Source organism: Schistosoma mansoni, chromosome 4, assembly GCF_000237925.1.
Source record: "Schistosoma mansoni strain Puerto Rico chromosome 4, complete genome".
Classification (NCBI taxonomy): Eukaryota; Metazoa; Platyhelminthes; class Trematoda; order Strigeidida; family Schistosomatidae; genus Schistosoma; species Schistosoma mansoni.
In genome coordinates this window covers 30,749,592-30,771,486 of record NC_031498.1, presented here as the reverse complement: position 1 = coordinate 30,771,486, position 21,895 = coordinate 30,749,592, and the positions used below count along the sequence as shown (strand labels likewise).

The window sequence follows — 21,895 nt, the reverse complement described above, 5'->3', positions numbered from 1 at the left end:
GACACACTTTCACAACATCATTAAACGATATCACACTAACCGCCGTCATCACATTATCCATTCCTAACATTAACAATTAACAATTCACACACACAACCATCTCACGATACACACACTAGCCAATAACTCAATCTCCATCGACACAAAACACGGGAAGATTCAAACAAGTAATACTAAGTGAATTTCAACTTCATCCCATTGCACAAGCGAGTGGCTATCAGGACTCAGTGGTGGAGTAGATAACGCGATGGCGTTTAAAGCGAAAGTTACTGGGTTCTAGTCCCAGAGTGAACATCAACTCTGAGATGCATGTACACCCAGCTGACGAGTCCCAAATAGGACGAAACGTGCGTCAAATTGGATTCCACTGCTAGCCACTATCCATCTTTGCTTACCATGCTTGTGAGTTAAGGCTATATCGAGGCAATACGCAGAGTATGCACATATGCCAATAAGAGACTGACCAGTTTCAGTCCTAACACATCATTGGGAAGATTCAAACAAACAATACTAAGTAAAAATGAGAGTAGTTCAGCGGTTAACATTTGGTACAGAGCTGGTATTTGTAGATAGATACGGTTTTAAAATTAAGGACATTTTCTTAATATCTGCCCTATTAACTTTTTAATTTGGTTTTAACGTTATTATCATCATACCTCTAGAAAATTTGATTGATAATGGACAAAGTGAAACATTCGATTTTGCTCTTATTGATGCGGATAAACAAAATTACAGTAATTATTATGAATTATGTCTTAAACTGATTCGACCTCGTGGTATCATCGCAATTGATAATGTAAGTGTTTGTTTGACTGTACATACTTTTCATTTTGTATTGTTTGTTCTAATCTTCCCATTGATGTTTAAAACTGCAATTGATCAATATTTTATTGGCATATGTGCATCCTATATGGATTGCCTCGATATTACCTTAAGTTACAAGCATTATAAGCAAAGCTAGATGATGACAAGTAGTGGAATCCAGTTTGACGCATGTTTCGTTCTATTTGGGACTGACCAATTGCAATCCTAAACATCAATGGGAAGATTAGAACAAACAATACAAAATGAATTTACACTTCGCCCCATTGCACAAGCTAATGGCTATCAGGACTCAGTGGCTAAGTGGATAATGCAATGGCGTTTGAGACGAGTGGTACTGAGCTCGAGTTCCGGAGTGAACATCAAACCTGGGATGTAGGTGTGGTGTGTGCTACTTATATCGACATAAGTAGTATATAATGCTCGTCGGGAATGTAATGTCTGGCCGCAGAAGGTTGAGAAGATCGAGAAGGAAAGATCGGGAACAGAAAGTGATTGGTTTGGAAATGAAGGAACAGTGTAATGTGAGATAATTGATTGACACTTACAAAGGAACAGTCAAGTTTGATAAAATTGATTGATATTTTGCAAATCAAGTATTTACTGTATGGTTCTCAGATTTTACCAAGAGATTCTGTAGTTTTGTGTTGAAATACATTCCATTGTCCTCACTTGTGTTCCCGATCACTACAGTAGGTACATCCAGCTGACGAGTCCCAAATGAGACAAAACGCGCGTCATGGATCCCACATGTAGCCACCATTCATCTATGCTTATGATGTACATACGTTTATTTCATATAGTCAACTATAGAGTTGAGAAATGTCATGAAAGTATTGCCTGTCACAAAATTCAACTGAAAGTTTTCCATAAACTCGGTCACTTATTCGCCAGCTATGTTAATTAGAATTATTGTAGTCTTAACTTACCATCCCTAATTGATTTCTTGATCTTATGTTTGGTAGTCTGAATTTCAGTTCCATGACTAAGTGTTGATTAAAATTACCACAATCTAATAAATAGTGTTTTATGATTCTTTTCGTGTTTGAGACGAACAATGAATAACTCAATTTATATTACCATCTATGAAGGTTTACCCAGATTTGATGAGAAATTCTTTCGAACATACAAAACTTATAGTATAGATCTAAGTCTTCATAGTTCAGTGAAACGAGTGATGATATTCATAATCAATATGTAGTTATAATGACGTTGAAGAACGTGAATCTATTGATCATCAGCCTAATACTTTCCTATAACTTTTTGTCTATATACTGATGTAGTAATATTTTGTATTACATTGTTATATTATATTGATACTTGAAAAGTTGGCTGTATTATGGACTGCTTTTACATCCATTTTGCTTGAAACCAAGCAAAAAACAAATAGTTTCTTGTTATTTAACAAATTGTTCTATCAGAAAGGGTTTTGTGGAGATTTCAGTATCTTTCATAGTTGAAATCATGAGTTAATTGAAGCTAGACCACCATTTTAAATCTAGAGACACTGGACGGCCGTTTCATCTTATTGTGGGACTCCTCAGTGGTAGTGCACATCCACGATCCCTTCTTACAAGATTCGAACACAAGACCTATCAGTCACGCGAGCGAGCACTTAACCACTAGACCACTGAGCCGGCCGGAATCCAACAGTGTTGATGTCTAACTTCAACCAATCCTAGAAGTTGAGCAACCGAGACTGATAGGTCCTAGGTCCGAATTTCGTGAGGCGGGATCGTGGAAGCGCACTGTTGAGGAGTCCCACAATAGGATGAAACGGTCATCTAATGTTTCCAGGTTTTCCATGGTGTTCTAGCTTCAATTGACTCATGATTCATTGTACTTTTAGTTGAAAATATTTTATTTTGAAAAATTCGAAAAACTTTTTTTTTCAAAAATAAAATTTATCAAATTAGAACATGATATTATTTCTTCAATAGATCTTATCAAGCTTTTCAATACAATATTACACAAAAACAATAGGATATGAATGATCTGATTTAGTTGTTGTTGTTTTGTTTTTTGAATTATTCATGTTATGAAATATGTTTATTTTTTTTGGGGGGGGGAGGGTAGGATTATCGTGTATTCAAACAAAAGCCAGCTTGTATATTATTCATTCATTATTCAATACATATAAGTATTTCATGTATTATAATAACTTATGTTTAATCGAAGAATATATAAGCACAGTTGATGGAGTATAGGAAAACAAAACTACTTATATCGGACTAGTAGTTTAAATATGTTACTCTGATTGTATGGTGTGAGAGCTCTACTTTGATCTTATGTGAGATCATGGGATGAGTGGTAATGAGGAATCGGGATCTAGAATGTAGTAACTGTTCAGTACTACTTCTTTTTCAATCCTTTTTTGGTTTAATTGAGTTAGTAAGAACAACATTTAAAATGCATTAAAAAACTTGACGAAATCACCTGTGAAAATACAACATGAATTTTTTGTTTTAATTCTTTTCCAAGGTCATTTGGTCGGGGCTCGTGGTTGATGAGACTGATCAAACTTCTGAAACTGTTGGTATAAGAGAGGTAAACGATTTGATAGCTAGAGATAATCGTGTACGAATCTCTTTGCTAAATCTTGGAGATGGGTTGACAATCGTTGTGAAAAAGTAATCTTTGGGATACATATTCTACAAATATACACATGTATTTGTACCTACATACATGTTGATATACATACATGGATATCGATCTGAGTTGGTATTCATTGTTTGATATAATCAACATAACGTAACTATATTTTCATTTTTTGAAATATCATTTCACTTTTCAATGTTAATGATATTGTAATAAATTATTATATTTATTAAACTCTTATACGTAAAATGAGTAAAAACATGAAACAATGTAGTTTGATAAATGCTAATGATATTGAAGTACTGTGGTGTGGTCTACTTATATCCATATAAGTAGTATATGGTAATGATCAGACATATAATGTATTTTGGCAGAAGATCGATAAGGAAAGAACTGAAATGAAGCGCAATTGGTAGGAAAATGCACAAACAATGAAATTAGAGAAGATGAATTGTTATTTACAGAATTTAGTGAGATAGTCTGTAATTTGTATCCAAATACATTCGATTGTCCCCACCCGTGTTTTGTTCACGATAGTAATAATTCTCAACAACGAGATATTGGTGAATCCTAAGACTAAAATAACTCTCCATATTTATTCGAGTAAAGTTGATGTGATCATAGTTTAGCGACGATTCAACAATAATATTAAAATGATTTAGTGATTTTGAAGCAACTTTGTGTAGTCATTGAGCAGAAATTCTATGTAAATTATAAATATTTCTACATAGAGTCGGTAAAACTTTCTTATTAGTTTTTCAAAACTCATTATCGATTGACAACATTCATAATTCGCCAGCTAGCCTGTCATCAAAGAATCACTGATTAGATGACTTATTCAACAGGTTATTGTGGGACTATTCAGCAGTGAGAATCCACGATCTAGCGAGGCGAGGTCAAGGATAAAAACTTTAATTATTGAATATCGTTCAAACAACTGGAAGCTGTTTTTCCAACCCTGACTTAGTCCCTGATACTATAGTTTTGCAATCCAGTTTATAAGACCTTAAACTTCGTAACAAATAAGATAGGTGGGTTATTAAACAATTTTTGTGTTATTTATAGTTGCTAATTACGACAATGCTTTGTATTATCAACCATAAAATAGTAGAAGTGATCCTAGTAACAAAGATACTGTAGACCATCAACGTTGGTGATCTATGTCGAATGGTTGGAGACCTACTCGAGTTGGACAAGAACGGTGTAACGAACAAGATAACTTCGAATTCACACCCCACGATCAGCACCTTACGTGGATTCCCCCATCGACGTACCAAGGGACCATGGATGCTCTGAAGACTGTACAACTCAAAGGACGTTATTACAGGAATATATTACTTAAAGTTGATACAAGCGAAAGTAGAACCACTGCCGCATGGGCCAGTCCATGGCGTATGATTAACTGATGCGCGTTGATTGTCCTTGACCTTGACGGGGATCAATGATCTGTTCGATATTTGGTGACCCAGCTGCCGGATGATTTGGCTAGAGTTCAGTGACATTTTACTGGCCCTACAATAAAATTCTTTTCTGAAAAATGATAGAAATGTAACGAATCAGTGCGTTGCAGGTGTGATTAGTTAGCAATTAACTGTGTGTGTTGGCTACCCTAGATCTTGATGAAAACTAGTAAACTGCTCGATATTCAGTGACCTAACTCCTGGACGATTTGTGAAGACCCGTGACATTTCGCTGGTTCTATAATACTCTCTACAAGATTCGGCAGCGTTTAAATGGGTACCAACTACGTGGGGTGCAGTCGCAAGCAAAAATTTGCCCTAAAAACCCTTCGGGTAATACTGATCTGCAGGACAAATGGGAAGGAGACAGCAGCAATCGATCGAGAAATAGAGAGTGATAATAAATCTGGCGACTTTAAATTTGTTAGTGTACTTAAAAGAATGATTTACAGGTTTGTTGGATGTCACGCGATTAATAATAACGTTAATAAGAAGCTATATAACTTCGAAGCAAGAATAATGATACTACAGTGGAGACTCTAGATGACAGCTCAGACTCGATCACAATGGTGTACGTGTACACTCGTTTTGCCTTCCCTTAAACTACGAGGTTAAAATCACTTGAAACTATTATTTCGACAAACTAATCTTTTCTCCCTGTATCATATCCTTATATGCAATCGTTTTTTATATTTCACTAATACGTACCATACTTATACATGTGCGCTTCGTTTCGCGTATATCTATACACACAACGAAAGTACCCATTTTGATCCAAGTAACATGTCCTGAGCCTAACGTTCGGCCGGTTACATTTCTTTTTGAGTTTCACTGGAGTGGAAAATCAACTGCTGTTTCGGCCTGAAGAATCTCAAACTTCCTGAAATTGAGCGGGTGACGAATAAATGGTTCAGCCAGGAGGAAGATTCCAAGCAAGAAAGTCATGCAAGACTTCATCACGTAACGTTCACCAACACTGTTGATGTGTAGGATGTTTTGCTCGCTAGTTACTTGCTGGGATCAGAAGAGAACTTGAGAGTACTGTCTGATATTCCATATCCTGAGAACGATCTCCTCAGGAGCATCTCTAAGTGACTTCAGGAGACGCTCTTTCTCGGAAGTCATACCATTGTCCAAGGTGGCCAAGAAAACGTGGATCCCGACCATGATACTCTAAGGTGAAAATTAATAAGGCAGTCTTTGAATCTTAAGGACAAACTGACCCAACAAGTGGTACAATTAGCCAAGAAGGATGGGGTTTATAGACTCCATCTAATGAAGATAATCTTCCTACCCTTCCATATGGTGGCTACCACTCACGAAGCATTTCATGCCAACAGACGTCATTTACCAATCGAAATCCACGTGTATTCGGACAGGCCACATGATGAAAGGATCAAGCACAAAAGTAAATTGGAGCTGACTATTCCATTTATGGACTGCCAAGACCAATGTGAAAACATAGAAGAAACAGGTGCGACCAATTGGGGAAAGCCTGTGTGGGTATGTTGCCTGTCCATGTACATAGAGCTCATTCAGATAGACAGGACGAGGAACTTCACGCGTTTCAAAATAGAAGCATAAACTGCTTATATATGAACGTCGCGGGTTTTCCGAACAAAATAGATGAGATGTGTGAACTATGCACTGTTAATAATACTCATAATAGTAATTATAATGTGTTTTCAAATAACAGTCTGTTACATGAGACATACTAGTCTACAATCAAGATCAAATTCTTACAATGGATACAGTCTTCATTGTAGTAGATTACTCAGTTAGGTTGATGTTTTATAACACACACTGGTCATAGAATTATGAGGAATAACACTTTTCAAATACGAATGTAAATAATATTAGTAAGACTCATATTGTTAATATAAGAGTAGAGGCGCTTTATACAGATCTCGTTAAGAAGTGTGATTGATGGTTGAGAATAAATCCATATGAAATTGAGAGCTTCTAGAAACCTCAACCTTATATTCTTCCAGAACACCCGAAATATTATTGACGGCGCAGGACGGAGTACCCCGTTTCATACGTTTTTGGAGACTTATCTCAAGGGAGCTGAAAAGGCGGGTAAGAAAAAGAAAGGGCGAGAAGCGGAGAAGACAATGTCAATGACCATTGAAATTGAATCATTCTCTTTTAATAAGGTGAGTTTTAAGCATGAAAATTCCAATATGTTAAGAAAAACAGGCGTAAATATGGTATGATTGAACAAATAACAATAAATGGAGGTTTAAAAAGAAGCTAAAAGTATAGGAGTATGAGTGGTTTTAAAATATGGTATTGAAGACAGTATTCGGATACACAAATGAACATCTGCCTTTTTTGTCGAAGCCACTTCAGCACATCTTTATTTTTATTGATTTTATGGGGTCATGAGCAGGCTTCGTTTTTAGCAAATTGTCTAAGTTTGCTTGTAATAGGATAACTATGTAGGAAGTGAAACCGATTCAGCGTTACAAACGTGATATAAAGAGGTATTTTGCATAATGAACCATTGTTACGTGACATCTCACCTTACCACGAGTAGCCGTAATTTAACAGAATGTTCTAACCTACAGACGAGAGTGGATTGAAGTTATTTCTCATATCATCAGAACATTTTCGAAACATGAACATCATAAATTACGGAGCAGTAGCATGGGAAAGCCTTCCTTTTTACCTGCAAAACTGGACTGAAACATCCTTCTGAAAGCGGGTGTTAGAATTTTAAAAGTTTAAGCATTTCAACTTTACAGGTCAATGTGCAGTAGGTGGAGAGGGAAACACATACTCAACTTGATGTGAACGCTCATTAGGAGTCCTTAACCCACAAGATCTTTCGTGCTACCAAACTGTCTTTCCCACAAACGGTCCTCAAAAATTACAAGCAACCTACAGCCATAAAGAATCACCTCGTTTGATTGCTAGGACGCAAAGGACACTTGTGGGCAGAATACAAACGAAATAGTGGCATACTGGCTACACCGACGAGAGCTTCGCCTGATACTCAACAGGACTCACAGAATTGAACCTGAGTGCTGACTTGGTGTGTCAGAGACTGCAGCATCTAGACAAAACATTTTTCTTGGTCCGGATATGGTCTGTTTTGTTATACTGAACTGACATGTTCGCTCATTGTGATGTTGTCACATTTGATAAGCCGAGATAAGCTGACTTACTGCATATCTAAATAATCGGGTTTTTAAAATAAGGGTAAACTCAGCTCTTTCTCAGGCCAAATAATGTCCTGGTGGCATTCACTACGGTTCAGTACCATGACCTCTTCTCTTCTTACTTTGATATAAACAACGTTCCTCTTAGAGTATCATATGACTTGGCACATTTCGCTGACGATGTGATGCTCTGGAGAGAAGTATGCAACCAAGATAATCAGCTGGCGATTCAGGAGGATCTGACTGGAATTTAAAGTTGGATGGACAACAACGGAATCACCTCTAACACTTCAAAGTGTAAAGTAATTCATCTGAGACATGTTGAAGACAACGTGTACAACTTAGGTAACTCCCCTCTCGATTTCTCCCAAGTTAAACAATATCTCGGAGTTTTGCCACTTCGTGATATGAAGTCTTATTCTAACTACGAAAAATGCCTGTCGATCAAAGCCAGCACTGGTGATGTTGAGGCTTAATTTTGATCAGTTTGGCAGCAGAGCATTCTACCTGATCAGTTCGGGCACTCAAATTCAAGACTTATGAAGAGCACCTCAAATCACTGAACCTTTACCCATTTGAGCATGGGCATCTTAGAGGTGACTTTCTAATGACCCACAGAAGCCCAAACACTTCTAGGAATCCGCCTAAATACCTACCGAAGATCAGCTCAAACACGAGACTCATAGGTAACACTCAGAAACTGGACATACAGCATAGCAGTACGAACTGTACGCACACCTACTCGTAAAGAGTAGTAGAATACTGTAGTTCGCTGCCAGCCGTGGTCGTCCAAGCGTTTTATGAGGAGTCTGTGAAGAGGAAACTTGACATATTCATGAGAACCGAAGACAGTATATCATTGTAATTTACTACTATTTTTTCTTTTCTTAATCCCTAAAAACGTCTAGGTTTCTATCTGTGAGAACTGCTAGTGGGTACGGAACGTTGTTAAGCAAAAGCTTCTTCTGTTCCCTACAGAACCATCTGATTCATTGTAACGTACCTAGCTCATCAATCATCCTTCTCCCTACTAATCTAATTTAAATCTTATTCATTCTTCAGAGACAACAGGATACCTCAGTCTTCAGTAATATAGATAGAAGTTGATGAACGTGTGTTAATCCTGACAGACTGTCTTCCAGTGGATGTCCAGCTTCTCCCTTAAAATGTTCACTGATGGGGTTGGTACCACTTGTTCGGGTAATGCTTTCCAGTCATTGACCACTGGATGAGAAAAAAGGGACCCCACCTTTAGTTTATTAGATCGCGGTTTCTGAACCTTCTTGCTATAACCTTGGAGATTATCAGTGCTTGAGGGAGCAAGAAATAAGACATATTAACACCCAAATCATAATTAAAGATACGAAATGCCAGTATATGGTCACCTCGAGTCCTACGATAAGACAAGCGGAAAAGATTTAGACATTTCAACCGCGTTGCAGTGCGTAGTAGTTTTCAAGTCGTGACTTGTAGTTACTCCTAAGTCTTTTTGTTCCTGAACGCGTGAGAGAGATGTAACATTAATGATATAATGGTAACTATTGCCATGCCCGATGTGCTTGAGCACGCTCTTCCTGGGATTAACTTCCAAGCTCCAATCATGAGCCCATCTAACTAATTCGTCTAAGTCAGCTTGGAGATGAAAACGATCAGCCTCACTTCTTATTGTTCTCCAGATTTTGACATCACCCGCAAACAGCAATGTTGACGACTTAAGTAATAAGGCAATTCATTAACATACAGAAGGAAAAGTAAAGGGCCTAAGATGGTGTCTTGGGGTACAACCTCAGCTCTTTGACATCAAGAAATTAGCTGAAATAAACCAATCAGTCGATGTTTTGAGGAGTAACACACAGCAATAATCAATAAGAATCTTCACGTCCAACAAAGGTAAAAGACTATTGTTTATTGGATTTCATTGGACAGTTGTACCGATGCGCGGCTGTTCGCATACTAGCTTCCCTATGTAAATTAACCCTCCTTTTTGTCAAATATGTCTGCTTCTACTGGGAACTTGGCATTGGTTTGGGATGACCTAAAAAGTGGTTTCGACGCTATATTCAGGCTGGAGACAATCAAGAGAAAAAGATACATGGAGCTTCATACTCATGTTTACAATTACTGTACATCAGTCGACCCGAAATCTCATGCAACCCCCAGTAGGAGTGCTATAGAAACTGAACCTGGGGGGAAATTAGTAGGTTTTGAACTGTACAAGAAGTTGCGTAACTATCTAAAAGCCCATGTACACTCCTTAAAACTAGTAAATTACAGTACTTTCCAGTCATTTCTTCTTTACAGAAAGGAAATAATCTAGTTGATGAAGAAACCCTTTCATATTTCGAGAAGGCTTGGACAGAATTCCGTTTTGCCTCAAGAGTTCTGGATGGGGTTTGTAATTACTTGAATAGACATTGGGTTAAACGGGAATGTGAAGAGGGACGGAAGAATGTTTATGTCGTTTATACAGTACGTGATTCTTTTTATTGTTGTGAAGTATTTGAAGTTACAGTACTGAGCAAGCCAAAAAAGATTTCATACTCCCTCTTGATATATACACTATGGATAGTGAGTAATCCTGTACCTGTTGGCATTTATTCATTCAACCCTCGGTGGCTTTCATGTGTCATAGTTCACTTAGATATTATAATTAGTATTTGTCGTGCATCACGTCGTTCGGTCATTCATTCATTCCAACATAAGCTGTAATCGTCATTCTTGTCTTTCTCTAGCTCTCAGTATTGACAAAAGCAAAAAATTACTAAGACTACGTAAGTGTCGGTAATAGTACTATCCTCAACGCTGTAACTCTGCTACGCCACTTCCCAGTAAACGTGGTGTTAATCTATGATCTGTGTTCGGTTTCGGATAGAAGTTTTTTCCTCACCAGTATTTTATCCCTGATTGCGACATTATTTAGCTTGGGTATTCAGCGCTGGATAAAAATATTTAGTGAAAACAAGACATTGGTACATAACTTATGTTCTCTCGTGACATTAGCTTCCCCCTGCCATTATGATTTAGTAAGCTATGGAGCTTTGTAATCTCATACCACTAGTTAGAAAATACAGGGTCTTCGTCCGAATATGTGGATATTTGCCTAGGGATATTCTGTACACTTAAGCTGGTTAAACTTATGGGGCTGCAATTTTCGAGATCATGCCAAATATTTATTTCGGGGATAAGATTTACTACCACTTACTTTTGCCACTTACTTTTGCCACAGACAGATTAAAAACTAAGGTCCCTTTAGTAGCTTTTGGTGCATTTCGTCTGGTCCTGGTAATCTCACAGGATTGTTTAGTGATCAAACGATAAGTATTTGGGATGTTACTTTACCCAAATGTCATTCATAATAATATTGGTACAAGGGGGCACCAGATATATATGCGCCACACTGTCATTTATAAGCATCCTTAAGTTGTTTTAGACTTTGTTAGTGTTATTTCTACCGCGCAAACCTTTTCATATGATGAAGTTATCCAATTAAACGTCCAATGGTAACCCATGCATCTTTATCACCCTATGGTTTTTACTCAGTCTCTTGCTCAATAATTATGACCTTTTTGGATTAGTGGTCTCAAAAGTTTTGTTTTCAACATCTGAATGGCGTCTAGTATCCAGTGGATGCTTCGCTATTGGTTGGTCTAAGTAGTCTGTCTTATATTTACTGTTATCAAAGTAGGCGACATTTACAACTGCTTATACGTCGGTAACGACTAATTTATCGGTCACCTAAATACGCGTATTCACTACATGTGAGGTTTTTGTTATCAATCATAAGTATACGTGGAGAGGTAACTTGCTGATTGGGATATTCGATTTCTATCAGACTGCAAGTTCGAGCCTCGCTACATCTAATGCGTCTTGGTTAGATAGGTAATGCTACTAGCTCTCATGCCAGCTGGATGAATGTAAACGATGCCGATCAGGTATGTTGGTTACATCATTTGATTGTCATATTACAGTTAAATTGTCATATGGTAGATTGTATAGTCAAGTTAACTTGTTTATTTTGGAGTTTTGTGTTGAATGATCATTTGTTCCTGGATAAGATACCTGAGTTTTGTCGTAGTTCAGTACTTATTCATTTGATATTTATTTAAGTATATAAATATTGATAAAAAAGGACACCAAAACATATGCGTAACAGTAAGAATGAGACTATGAATAGACGGAGAAGAGGTTAGTATAATAATAAAACGAATGAATTAATTTAGGAGAGTGAATAACATTACGAATGAAAATAACAATAGTAGTTATAGTGTAAGAAACAGTTCAGCTAAGGGAAATACAATCAGAATGGAATGTTCCACTCATTTATATGAAGAAAGTGAAAGTTATAGCAGGATTGCCACTGGCTCGTATTCTGAACCGTGTCGGATAACACCTCAAGCCACGTTGTTGAACTAATTCTAGGACCCCAACCAGGGAGTAGTAAAGGACCAACAGATGCTAGTCCTATGCTGTTTTCTTCCATAGCACATCGCCACCTCATTAACTGGCCACCTATCCATTCTTTCCAACCAGTCCCAGAGTCGGTAAATAATTCACGAGTCGCTTAACATCCTCAACTTGAAGAGGCTAGGCTTCACAAGTATGGGATAAAATTGCTCTCACTGACGCGCTGTAGATCCGACCTTTATCCGCTAGGGTGGCATCACGAAGGCATCAAAGATGGCCCAGATTGGTATAAGCCTCTGTTTTTCACTGTGTTGTTCAATCTTGCCAGTAATGGCATCACCAGTACCTACACAACTACCCAGATACATGAACTTCTCGACTTCTATCTGCTCATCACTAAGAATAAATGCAGGTAGTGCCCTGCCAGACTGAGTAAAGTACTTTGCATTTGGAAGATGCGAAGCAAATACCACACCTACGGACGCTGATTGCCAAGTGACTAAGGGCAGGTTTTATGGCTTGATTACCATCTCACAGTAAGACATTATCATCCGCGTACTCAAGGTCGGATTGCACTTCCTCAGGTAAAATCCACACTACTATTACCTACACCCATATGAGCTGTTTCCAGAACGTCATCAATGAAAAAGTTGTTAAGGAGTGGTGATACTGAGAAACTCTGACTAAACCCACTGTTTAAATGAAGCAATGAAGAGAGGTGGTTATATGCTCCCACTCTGCCCGAGGTATTTGTATATAAGGCCCACAAAATGTTAATAACCATCTCAGGGACACCCTTTTTTCACTAGACAATCCTAGAAAACAGTCCTGTTGAAGAAATCGAAGGCGGGCCTGATATCAAGAAGTGTAACGTTTGTTAGCCTGCAATAGATATGATGGTGTTCTAACATTTGGCGAAGGGTGAAGATATGATCAATTCGTCTTCGATCAGAACGAAAATCAGCCTGATCCTCGCGAGCCAGTCTTTCAGGAGTTTCGAACAATCTGTGAAGTGTGTTGGAAGTTCACAATTCGGACTCAACCGGAGGTAAACTTATCCCCCGATAGTTGTTGCATAGGTGACTTGAACCCTTTTTACTGATAGGGGCGACTATCAACCTATTCCAGGGTGCTGGAACATTCAATGTACTGGTGTACTGTTTGGTACACTGTTCACAAATTAAGTTCGCGTTATTATCAGCTGTTTCTGTTCAGCCAACGTACTTGTCAACATGCTGTTCATGAAAAAGCTTGTTTGGAAATTCAGTTTTATAATTTTTATTTTTCTGCTTAATTAACATTTTAGATCCCCATCTTTTAAAGACCTCATGATTATACAGTTGCGTGTTTTTTGATGAAAATTAGTTACCAGCTTTGATTAGGTAAACATTGTGCTTTCATATGAAAACTTATTTAACCGTTTGATTTCCGAAAGAACAAGTGTATTTCATTAGTTTCTTCATATTTAGTATTAAAAACGTAACAAACAAATATCTCACAAATTTCTTTTTATTGTAGCTTGCACTAATAACATGGCGCGAACACTTACTAAAACCTCATGCCAGGGTTTTAATCAGCGCAATTCTCCGTGAGATCGAACGTGAACGACGTGGAGAAATTCTATCTACCTTACGACTAAGGAAGATTATTGAGTGCCTGGTTGAGTTGGGTATTACGTCTGACCAACAGTCTTTCTCAACATCTACGTTAACTGGAACTACTACATCCCCTAGCGAACCCTTGCCATATCTAATGAAACCTTTTAAATCTAATTTTCCCCCGAAACCTAGTGGTTCTACCGTAAAACCAAATAAGTCTGAAGTGGTAAGTACTTTGCGTTACTGTTTACATATTAATGCTCCATTCTCATAACCCTACCTATCTACCCACCATCGTTCGTCTCTTTGTTTACTGTAAACAAGTTAGCATCGAACTAACTAGTTATTCAGTTATCTAACGTACTAGATCGAGACTATGTTTGTCATTCTATATTTCGTCACTCAATCAGTGATGTCACTATTGAGTCAAGTGTATTTCTGATTACTAGATTATAGTGATAGGTTTCCTTACGTTTCACAGTTTCAAACTAACTTAACGAGATTTTAAGGGTTGAAATGTGCAGGACGATGAATAAAATAGTCTTCAGTTTACATACACGTAGGAGACAGCACTGTGGGTTCTCAAGTGAGTTTTTTACAACTTTGGTCAAGCTAATACTTCACATAACCATCTGTTGATGTTCATTTTGGTGTTAGTGACATTTGTTAGGTTAGTTTCAAATGAGAGACATGTCAACCTTATATATTCCCTGGGAATTTTCGTTACCATTGAAACAACTGCTCCTACGAATTTGGTGTTCATCTTGTTGTGCTATTGAGGTATGGCAACTTGGACCGATGCATATATGAGCGTGGTCCTAAATTGTAGCTGACTGATTGACTAGTTTCAAATGATCTCACGAAATTGTCCAGGGAATATATATGTTTGACATGTCTCTGTCTCCAGATACTTTATTGCCTACTTTTATCTGTTAGCTTGCATAAGAAAAAAAGTAATCAGAAATTGATCCACTCTGTGCGAGTCCTTTGAATCTTTTTTGTAGCATAAATTCTTAGTGACGTGTTTTTTCTGCATCATTCATTACTTACTAGCTAACTTTTTACAGAGCGAAACATGGAGTTGTACATTCCAAGCGATAGTATCATAGCTTATAAATATCACAAATGATGGTTGTATTTGTGCATATGTATAAGCGATTGATCATTCGAAGAAAAAATATCTTAGTGCTTATACTAATATCACTGAGAAATAACTAATATTACACTATCTTGTCAATATGACGGGATGGAAAGTCAAAATTACGTCCTTTTACTCATTATGATTTTTATTTAACATTAATTCTGTTTTAATTCAATGTGATGGTTACTTAGCATAGTATTTGTTTTGTTTTCCCGTCTGACATTTTATTCTGTATAACATTGGCAAATCGATTGATGAAGTAGTGAAACTTCATCACTTGAGATGGCTGGGACACATGTTACGTATGCCCAACCACCAACTGTCCCGACGTGCAATGTTTTATGGTGTAGGAGTGGGTTGGAAGAAAGCTAGAGGCAGCCAAACCAAAACGTGGCACAAATCCATAAAGTCACTGACAGGTGGATTGAGTCATGTTGGTAGGTGTAAACTACGTGGTTGGGATCCAGGAGATGATAGCAACCGATGGTTAAAGACCTTGAATGATATGGCTCAAAATCGTTTACAATGGCGAAGGTGCATCCACTCTTTGTGTTCTGTCAAATTCTAATCTTCTGAATTCTTCATATCTCTATCTTTTTTCTCTTTTCAAATTTATTTCACTGGATTGTACTCCTTGAATAACATCTTCAAACCCTAATCTTTCACATAATGCTTATACTCTTACTACTTCTACCACTATGGGATTTGAATGGAAAACTGCATCTCTGTATCAATATGGTACGGCAACTCGAACTGATGTACGTACGTACTAAGTTCCAAGTTGTGACTGACTAACTGACTCGGTATAACATACAATGTTTTTGTTTTAAGTTAACATGAATTATGATCAGCATATAGTTTGTTGTAACTGTAAGTATTTTTCATATATGTGATTTTATTCCAATTATTAATCAAAATGGGTGTATGAATCAATATATATTTATCAATATATATGTATTTCCGACTAGGGTCGTTGTTGTTGTTCGTGCTTCTGTCGGCTTGTGGAATATATTTCCCACTTCTGAACTTGGACTTCTCTCTCCAGTTAGCGGGGCTGGGACGCATCAGAATAGCTAGCTTATTAGTCATCGTGTCACAGAGTCTTCGTTCCGTTTTCAGATTAGGTGAACTCGAAGTCTCTTCAAACATAGCACTTGTCTTTAGTGTTCTGTTCGAGGTGTATTGACCAGATTAATACTACTTGCTTGATTTATCTACACTGATGATTGTGGATTCTAAGAACATAAATTTAGATTTTATGTTTATTAACTATGGTACAGTGTTTATAAGTTTAACCATATTAATTTGACTAACCATTCGTTCAAAATCAGCATAGTGATTCATCATAATTCTTTTTGTTGGAAGTGTTCAGTTATCCAAATTATGTCTTATAATCCTTATCTTTTCACTTAATTTGACGTATTTTTAAATATTGTGCGTTTTTCTATTAGGAATCCAGCTTCCAAGGTACATCAAATAAAACCGTCCCGAATTTCCGAGGTCCACTTCATCCCGGAGATCCAGCGGATGAATCTACTCCCAATACTCCTAGTGCGACATCATCATTGACATCTGACACACGAACCAATCTATCAGTTTATCAGGAATACTTTGAACGACCATTTTTAACTGAAACTGAACGATATTACCGATTGGAAAGTGCTCAATTTTTGCAGTCAAACACAGTTCCTGAATACCTTCAAAAAGCAAGTCATATATGTATTTACATATGTTATTATGATAAATCATATATATATATATTCTAGTCAGTATATTTGCATTCTGAATAAAAACTTATGATTTCACTGGTAGACTAATCTTCCCCATATTTCCTGACTTTAGTGGTCACATAACTTCATGTGAGTAAGTGAAGTGGTCAACTTATTTTTAAAGTAGGTATTTCAGCAAGTCAGCTCTGCATCATTATTAGGTGCAGATTCTCACTTCGACTTGCGTAAAGGTTTGACCTAAGTAAATACTACAAGACAGTCGACTAACTTCCAACCATTCAATTCTGCAATATTTTATAGCCAGGCGATTTATCTCTCAACTTTCTTAAAAATAGTGGTAGGTGCTTCTACAGTGCCTAAAACTCTTGCTATTAAAAAATAAGTCTCTTTAAAACAAATCTGTAGAAGATAACCATTATTATTGATTCAGTGGATTAGAAGTCCAAATTATTCTTCAAGATAATTGTAGTTGATTCAGTATACTTGAATTTGCTTTAAAATCACTAGATACTGTAGTGATTATTGTTTGACCTTGCTTGTGGTAAGACTTATCTTTCACAGTATGTTCGGGTTTAAACCAATGATTACTTGAATTATAAATTGATATTGGCACATCTATTAGTCTCGTTCAGTCAGTCAGTCAGCGACAACGTAGGACCAGGCACATATATACATCGGTCCAAGTTGCCATACCTCGTTAGCACAACAAGATCAACACCGGATTCATAGAAATAGTTAATTTAGTGGTGGTAGTATATAAAGAAAGGTTGTATATAAGGATATAGTATAGGAAGGAAAAAAGTTATGAAGCAATTTTAATCTCAAGGTTTAAGGGAAGGTAAAGAGTGTATACACCTACGCCATTGTGATCGATTCTGAGCCATGTCACCTAGAGTCTCCAACCATTGGTTACGATAGTCACGCGGACCCCAACCAAGTAGTCTGCATCTGCCAACATGGCTCAGACTACAAGTTAGTGACCTCAAGCACTGATGCCATGTTTTGGTTTGGCCGCCCCTAACTCTCTCCCAACCATCCCCTACACTAGTCAGCATTGCGCGTCGTGGTAATCGGTGTTCAGGCATACGTAACACGTGGCCCAACCATCTCAGTCGATGAAGATTCATCACCTCATCAACTGATTTACCATCATTCCCTAATACCTTGTGTCTAACCTCACTATTACTTACCCGGTTATCCCAGCAGATGCGAGCAATATTTCTAAGGCATCTGTGGTCAAATACTAGTAACCTACGAGTATCTTCTACTCTTAATGGCCATGTTTCACAGCCGTGAAGTAGAACAGAACGAACTGCTGTGCAGTATACTCGTCCCTTAATTGATAGACGGATATCTCGTCTTCGCCATAGGTGACGTCAGTTGGCAAAAGCCAAACGAGCTTTTTGAATCCGTGCTGAGATTTCGTCAGACACCAACCCATTAGGACTGATCAGACTTCCAAGATAAGTGAAGTTGTCCACGCGTTCGACTACTTCACTCCCTATCCTTAGTTCGGGTGTTGACGCAGGCCAGTCCTGGAGTAACAATTTGCATTTGGATGGGGAGAAACGCATCCCAAACATCCTGGCATTATTACTGAGTTCCAACAGAAGACTCTGCATTTTGTCAGTGTCTTCACCAAACAGGACTATGTCATCTGCGTATTCTAAGTCGCTTAGTGGTCCCCCTGGTAGAAGATCAATTCCTGAAAATTCAGTCGACGAGAGTGTTAGTCTCGTTACTTAGATGTTTACAAATGTTCATTCAGACACAGCTAGTAGAAAAGGAAAATAGTAAAAAAGTAACACTAACATTGCCCACTAACATTAGTGGGCAACTAAACATAAGAAGTCCCTTTTGTTAAACAATGCCTAAGGGACTATGTTTTAAGACATATTTCTGGAAGATGTTTTGTACGGATTTGCGTCATTTTTTTAAACAAGATGTGGAATAGGTCAGGAGAACTTAGTTAAAACAGACAAAAGGATAAGAATGAGATAAGTTTTTGTTAATCTAAAAAGATTTGTATGCTGTTGAAAATATGCTGTTAAGTGTCAGTTTCATACTGCCCACATTAAATTGTTAATTGTCTTATAGAAATACTTTGCCGTCAAGATAACCAGGTTAATCTAACAGTATAACTTTATGAGAGGATCACTGCAATTGTTGATTTTAATAATTCCACTGACCAACCAACTTGTCAAGATAAAAACTTTTTATAACAGGTTTTATAACTGTGTTTAGTCTCATAAATCAAGAAACTGAACGTCATCTTAGTTGTTCAAAGGAAGCCATTTATGATTAATTTCTCTTATAGTCGCCTCTGCCATTGGATAATTGTTGAATATATTAGTGTTTTGTATTTATGTTTAAAATGTGCTAAATTTTCTATCTATATCTTAAGCAAAGATGGATAGTGGCTAGCAGTGGAATCCAAGACGCGCGTTTCGTCCTATTTGGGACTCGTCAGCTGGATGTGCCTGCATCTCAGAGTTGATGTTCACTCTGGGACTCGAACCCAGTACCTTTCGCTTCAAACGCCATCTAGTTATCCACTCGGCCACTGAGTCCATCTTTGTTTTTCATGCTTGTGAATTAAGGCTATATCAAGGCAATACGCACAGTATGCACATATGCCAATTAGAGACTGACCAGTTGCAGTCCTAACACATCGATGGGAAGGTTCAAACAAACAATACTAAATAAATTTATTTATATTTTAGTTTTTTTTAAATTACATTCATTTATAGGTGGAAACACGATTAAATGAAGAACGTATTCGTGTTCAAACTTATCTACATATAAGTACACTTCCCAAATTAATTAGATCTTGTGAACATTATTTAATTGGTGAACATATTGATCGGTTAACATCTGTCTTCTCGGATCTTTTCAATGAAGATAGAGAGGAAGGTGAGTTTAAAAAAATAATTTTGTTCTACTGGTCAGTTTATTGTTGAACTCAATATCACAAAAAAACGTTAACATTTTACTTATATTTATGTGCATCTGTTTGTGCATGTATCCATAACTGTGTTTAAACACAATGTTCGAAACTAATTCAATTCCTTTTTTGTTTTCTTTTTATTTGAACACATAAATGTTGGTACAAAGGGGCACCAGATATATATGCACCACACAAATCTCATTTGATTTGTGTGAGGGCTGTGATACTGCCCAAGTGCCCAAACTGAAACAGGTGGTTTTCTTAGGAGGCCACACCTCGAGACTTTGACCTAAAGTTCTGATCCACAAGGCAGTGAGGATATGCAGTCCCATGGTAGCCAGCGACCAACGATTGATTTATACGCCATTTGTTCCTTCAGAATACTGGAGCCCACGTGCACCATTGGTTTGGAATCAGGGTTTTCCAACTCCCCTAGGTCGATTCTCCGTGTCCACCAACCCGGATAAAGCGCCTGACATTCGCTTTTCGTCATCTCAATTTCGTAAACAACACCTGTGGCGCGAGAAGGCTGTGAGTAGGACTTCCCTGATAGAGGCTATATACGCGTGGCTGTGTGAGTATTTCGAGAGAGGGGGCGGGTCCTCCCCACTTCCAGCCTTAGACTAATAAAAAGATATGGATATTTTATACTCCCCTAAATGAGTTTATAGCGTACAATTATTTGACATTTAAGGTGAATTTTAAAACTGTGCACTTGTGCATTACAGTTTCCTAGGGATTGGAAAAAATATCTCACATGATAGGTTTTAAACTGATAATAATAATTAGACTGATCATGATTTTGCAATGTTGCTCACTTCAGATAATTGTTAAAATAAAAGAAAAACGTACTATTTAGCATTTAGATAGGTGTCATTATTATGTTTATCTGTCAGTTTGGAAATGTATCGACTAAGTCAAGTAATGCGATACTCGGGTGGCAGATACACTTTGATTGATGTTGTATACTTAAAAACAATCAACAGAAAACCCCGTATACATAATTGACTAACTTATTGCGATTCATTAACCGGGAATATTGGTACATTAAAAAACTGCTTATCCTCTTGAGATTCAGAGACTTTACTACTGAGTTATATAATAAAAATTAAGTTTCCTTTTAATAGCCCAAAACCATCGATTCATAAGCATCTAGGTTATTCATTCTGTCTAATGTTTATTTCAAAGATCACCTCATTCATGATCTAGAAAAGTTTAATCTTCACATAATTTGTTCTTATCCATTACTAGTGTGTTTTTTTTAATATTCCATCACTGAACCCACTTTTAATTTACGACCATTTGAAATTTCATTGTAATATATAGATATATGGCGAATGTATCGCTTAGTTGGTCATTTTCCTAGTGGAATACGTGTTCTTGTCTCTGTCATGGAAGATCATGTTGCTGATAAAGGATGGGAAGCTATCCGTCAAGTAGCTGAAGCCGCTTTAAATGTGAGTTGATATTTATTCACTTTGTTTTGCATCTTTTTTTACTACACATTGACAGTCAGTGGGAAAGATTTTCCTTCAGCTTTTTTTGTTGTTGATGGAAATGGCTTTGTACATCGATAAAAAATTGTACTTTAATGCTATATAAAAAGCTTTGTGTAAGGACGGCTCGTCGGTAGACTCTAGGAAGCCTTAAGAAGCCCAGGAAGAGCCACAGACATTCCATCCAATCACTGCTAGGGGAATGTTCTAGAATGTCGACGTGTAGCTTCCCCATTGGATGGATAAGAATGACCCCTATGTGCCTATTGGTTGGCCGAAATGATGATTTACATTCAGCCAAAAAACTATAAATACACGAGATTTCTGTACTATATTTTAACACTGATTTGGGGAATGAACTTCCTACTTACTAGTCTTTTGTCTTCTCTTTTGCGACGTTGCGGGTTCTATCGTTCAAGTAGTCTAGTAGTTCGCGGCATATTAAGAATCAAGGCTCTAGATATAACACTGGTTCCCTCGTTTATTATTATTGAGCACTAGTGTTAAAAGCGTTTTGTATAAGAAAGCTTCATAA

General features: G+C 37.3%; 2 protein-coding genes across 2 annotated transcripts in view; both read left to right on the top strand.

The window, feature by feature from the left end:
• The window catches only part of Smp_198020 (putative o-methyltransferase), a gene marked incomplete at its 5' end in the record, with an annotated part of 10,039 nt that extends 6,391 nt beyond the window's left edge, over positions 1-3,648 (top strand). Inside the window, 2 exons of the mRNA XM_018797472.1 lie at positions 663-796; positions 3,304-3,648. Of these exons, the coding sequence (XP_018652511.1) occupies positions 663-796; positions 3,304-3,456 (287 nt within the window). The 3' untranslated portion in view covers positions 3,457-3,648. The remainder of the gene's footprint in view (positions 1-662; positions 797-3,303) is intronic.
• Positions 3,649-10,037: 6,389 nt separating this feature from the next.
• Positions 10,038-21,895, top strand: part of Smp_150270 (putative cullin) — a gene marked incomplete at both ends in the record, with an annotated part of 31,641 nt that continues 19,783 nt past the window's right edge. The window contains 6 exons of the mRNA XM_018797471.1: positions 10,038-10,307; positions 10,346-10,513; positions 13,967-14,272; positions 16,639-16,893; positions 19,668-19,830; positions 21,191-21,321. Coding sequence (XP_018652510.1) covers positions 10,038-10,307; positions 10,346-10,513; positions 13,967-14,272; positions 16,639-16,893; positions 19,668-19,830; positions 21,191-21,321 — 1,293 coding nt within the window. The remainder of the gene's footprint in view (positions 10,308-10,345; positions 10,514-13,966; positions 14,273-16,638; positions 16,894-19,667; positions 19,831-21,190; positions 21,322-21,895) is intronic.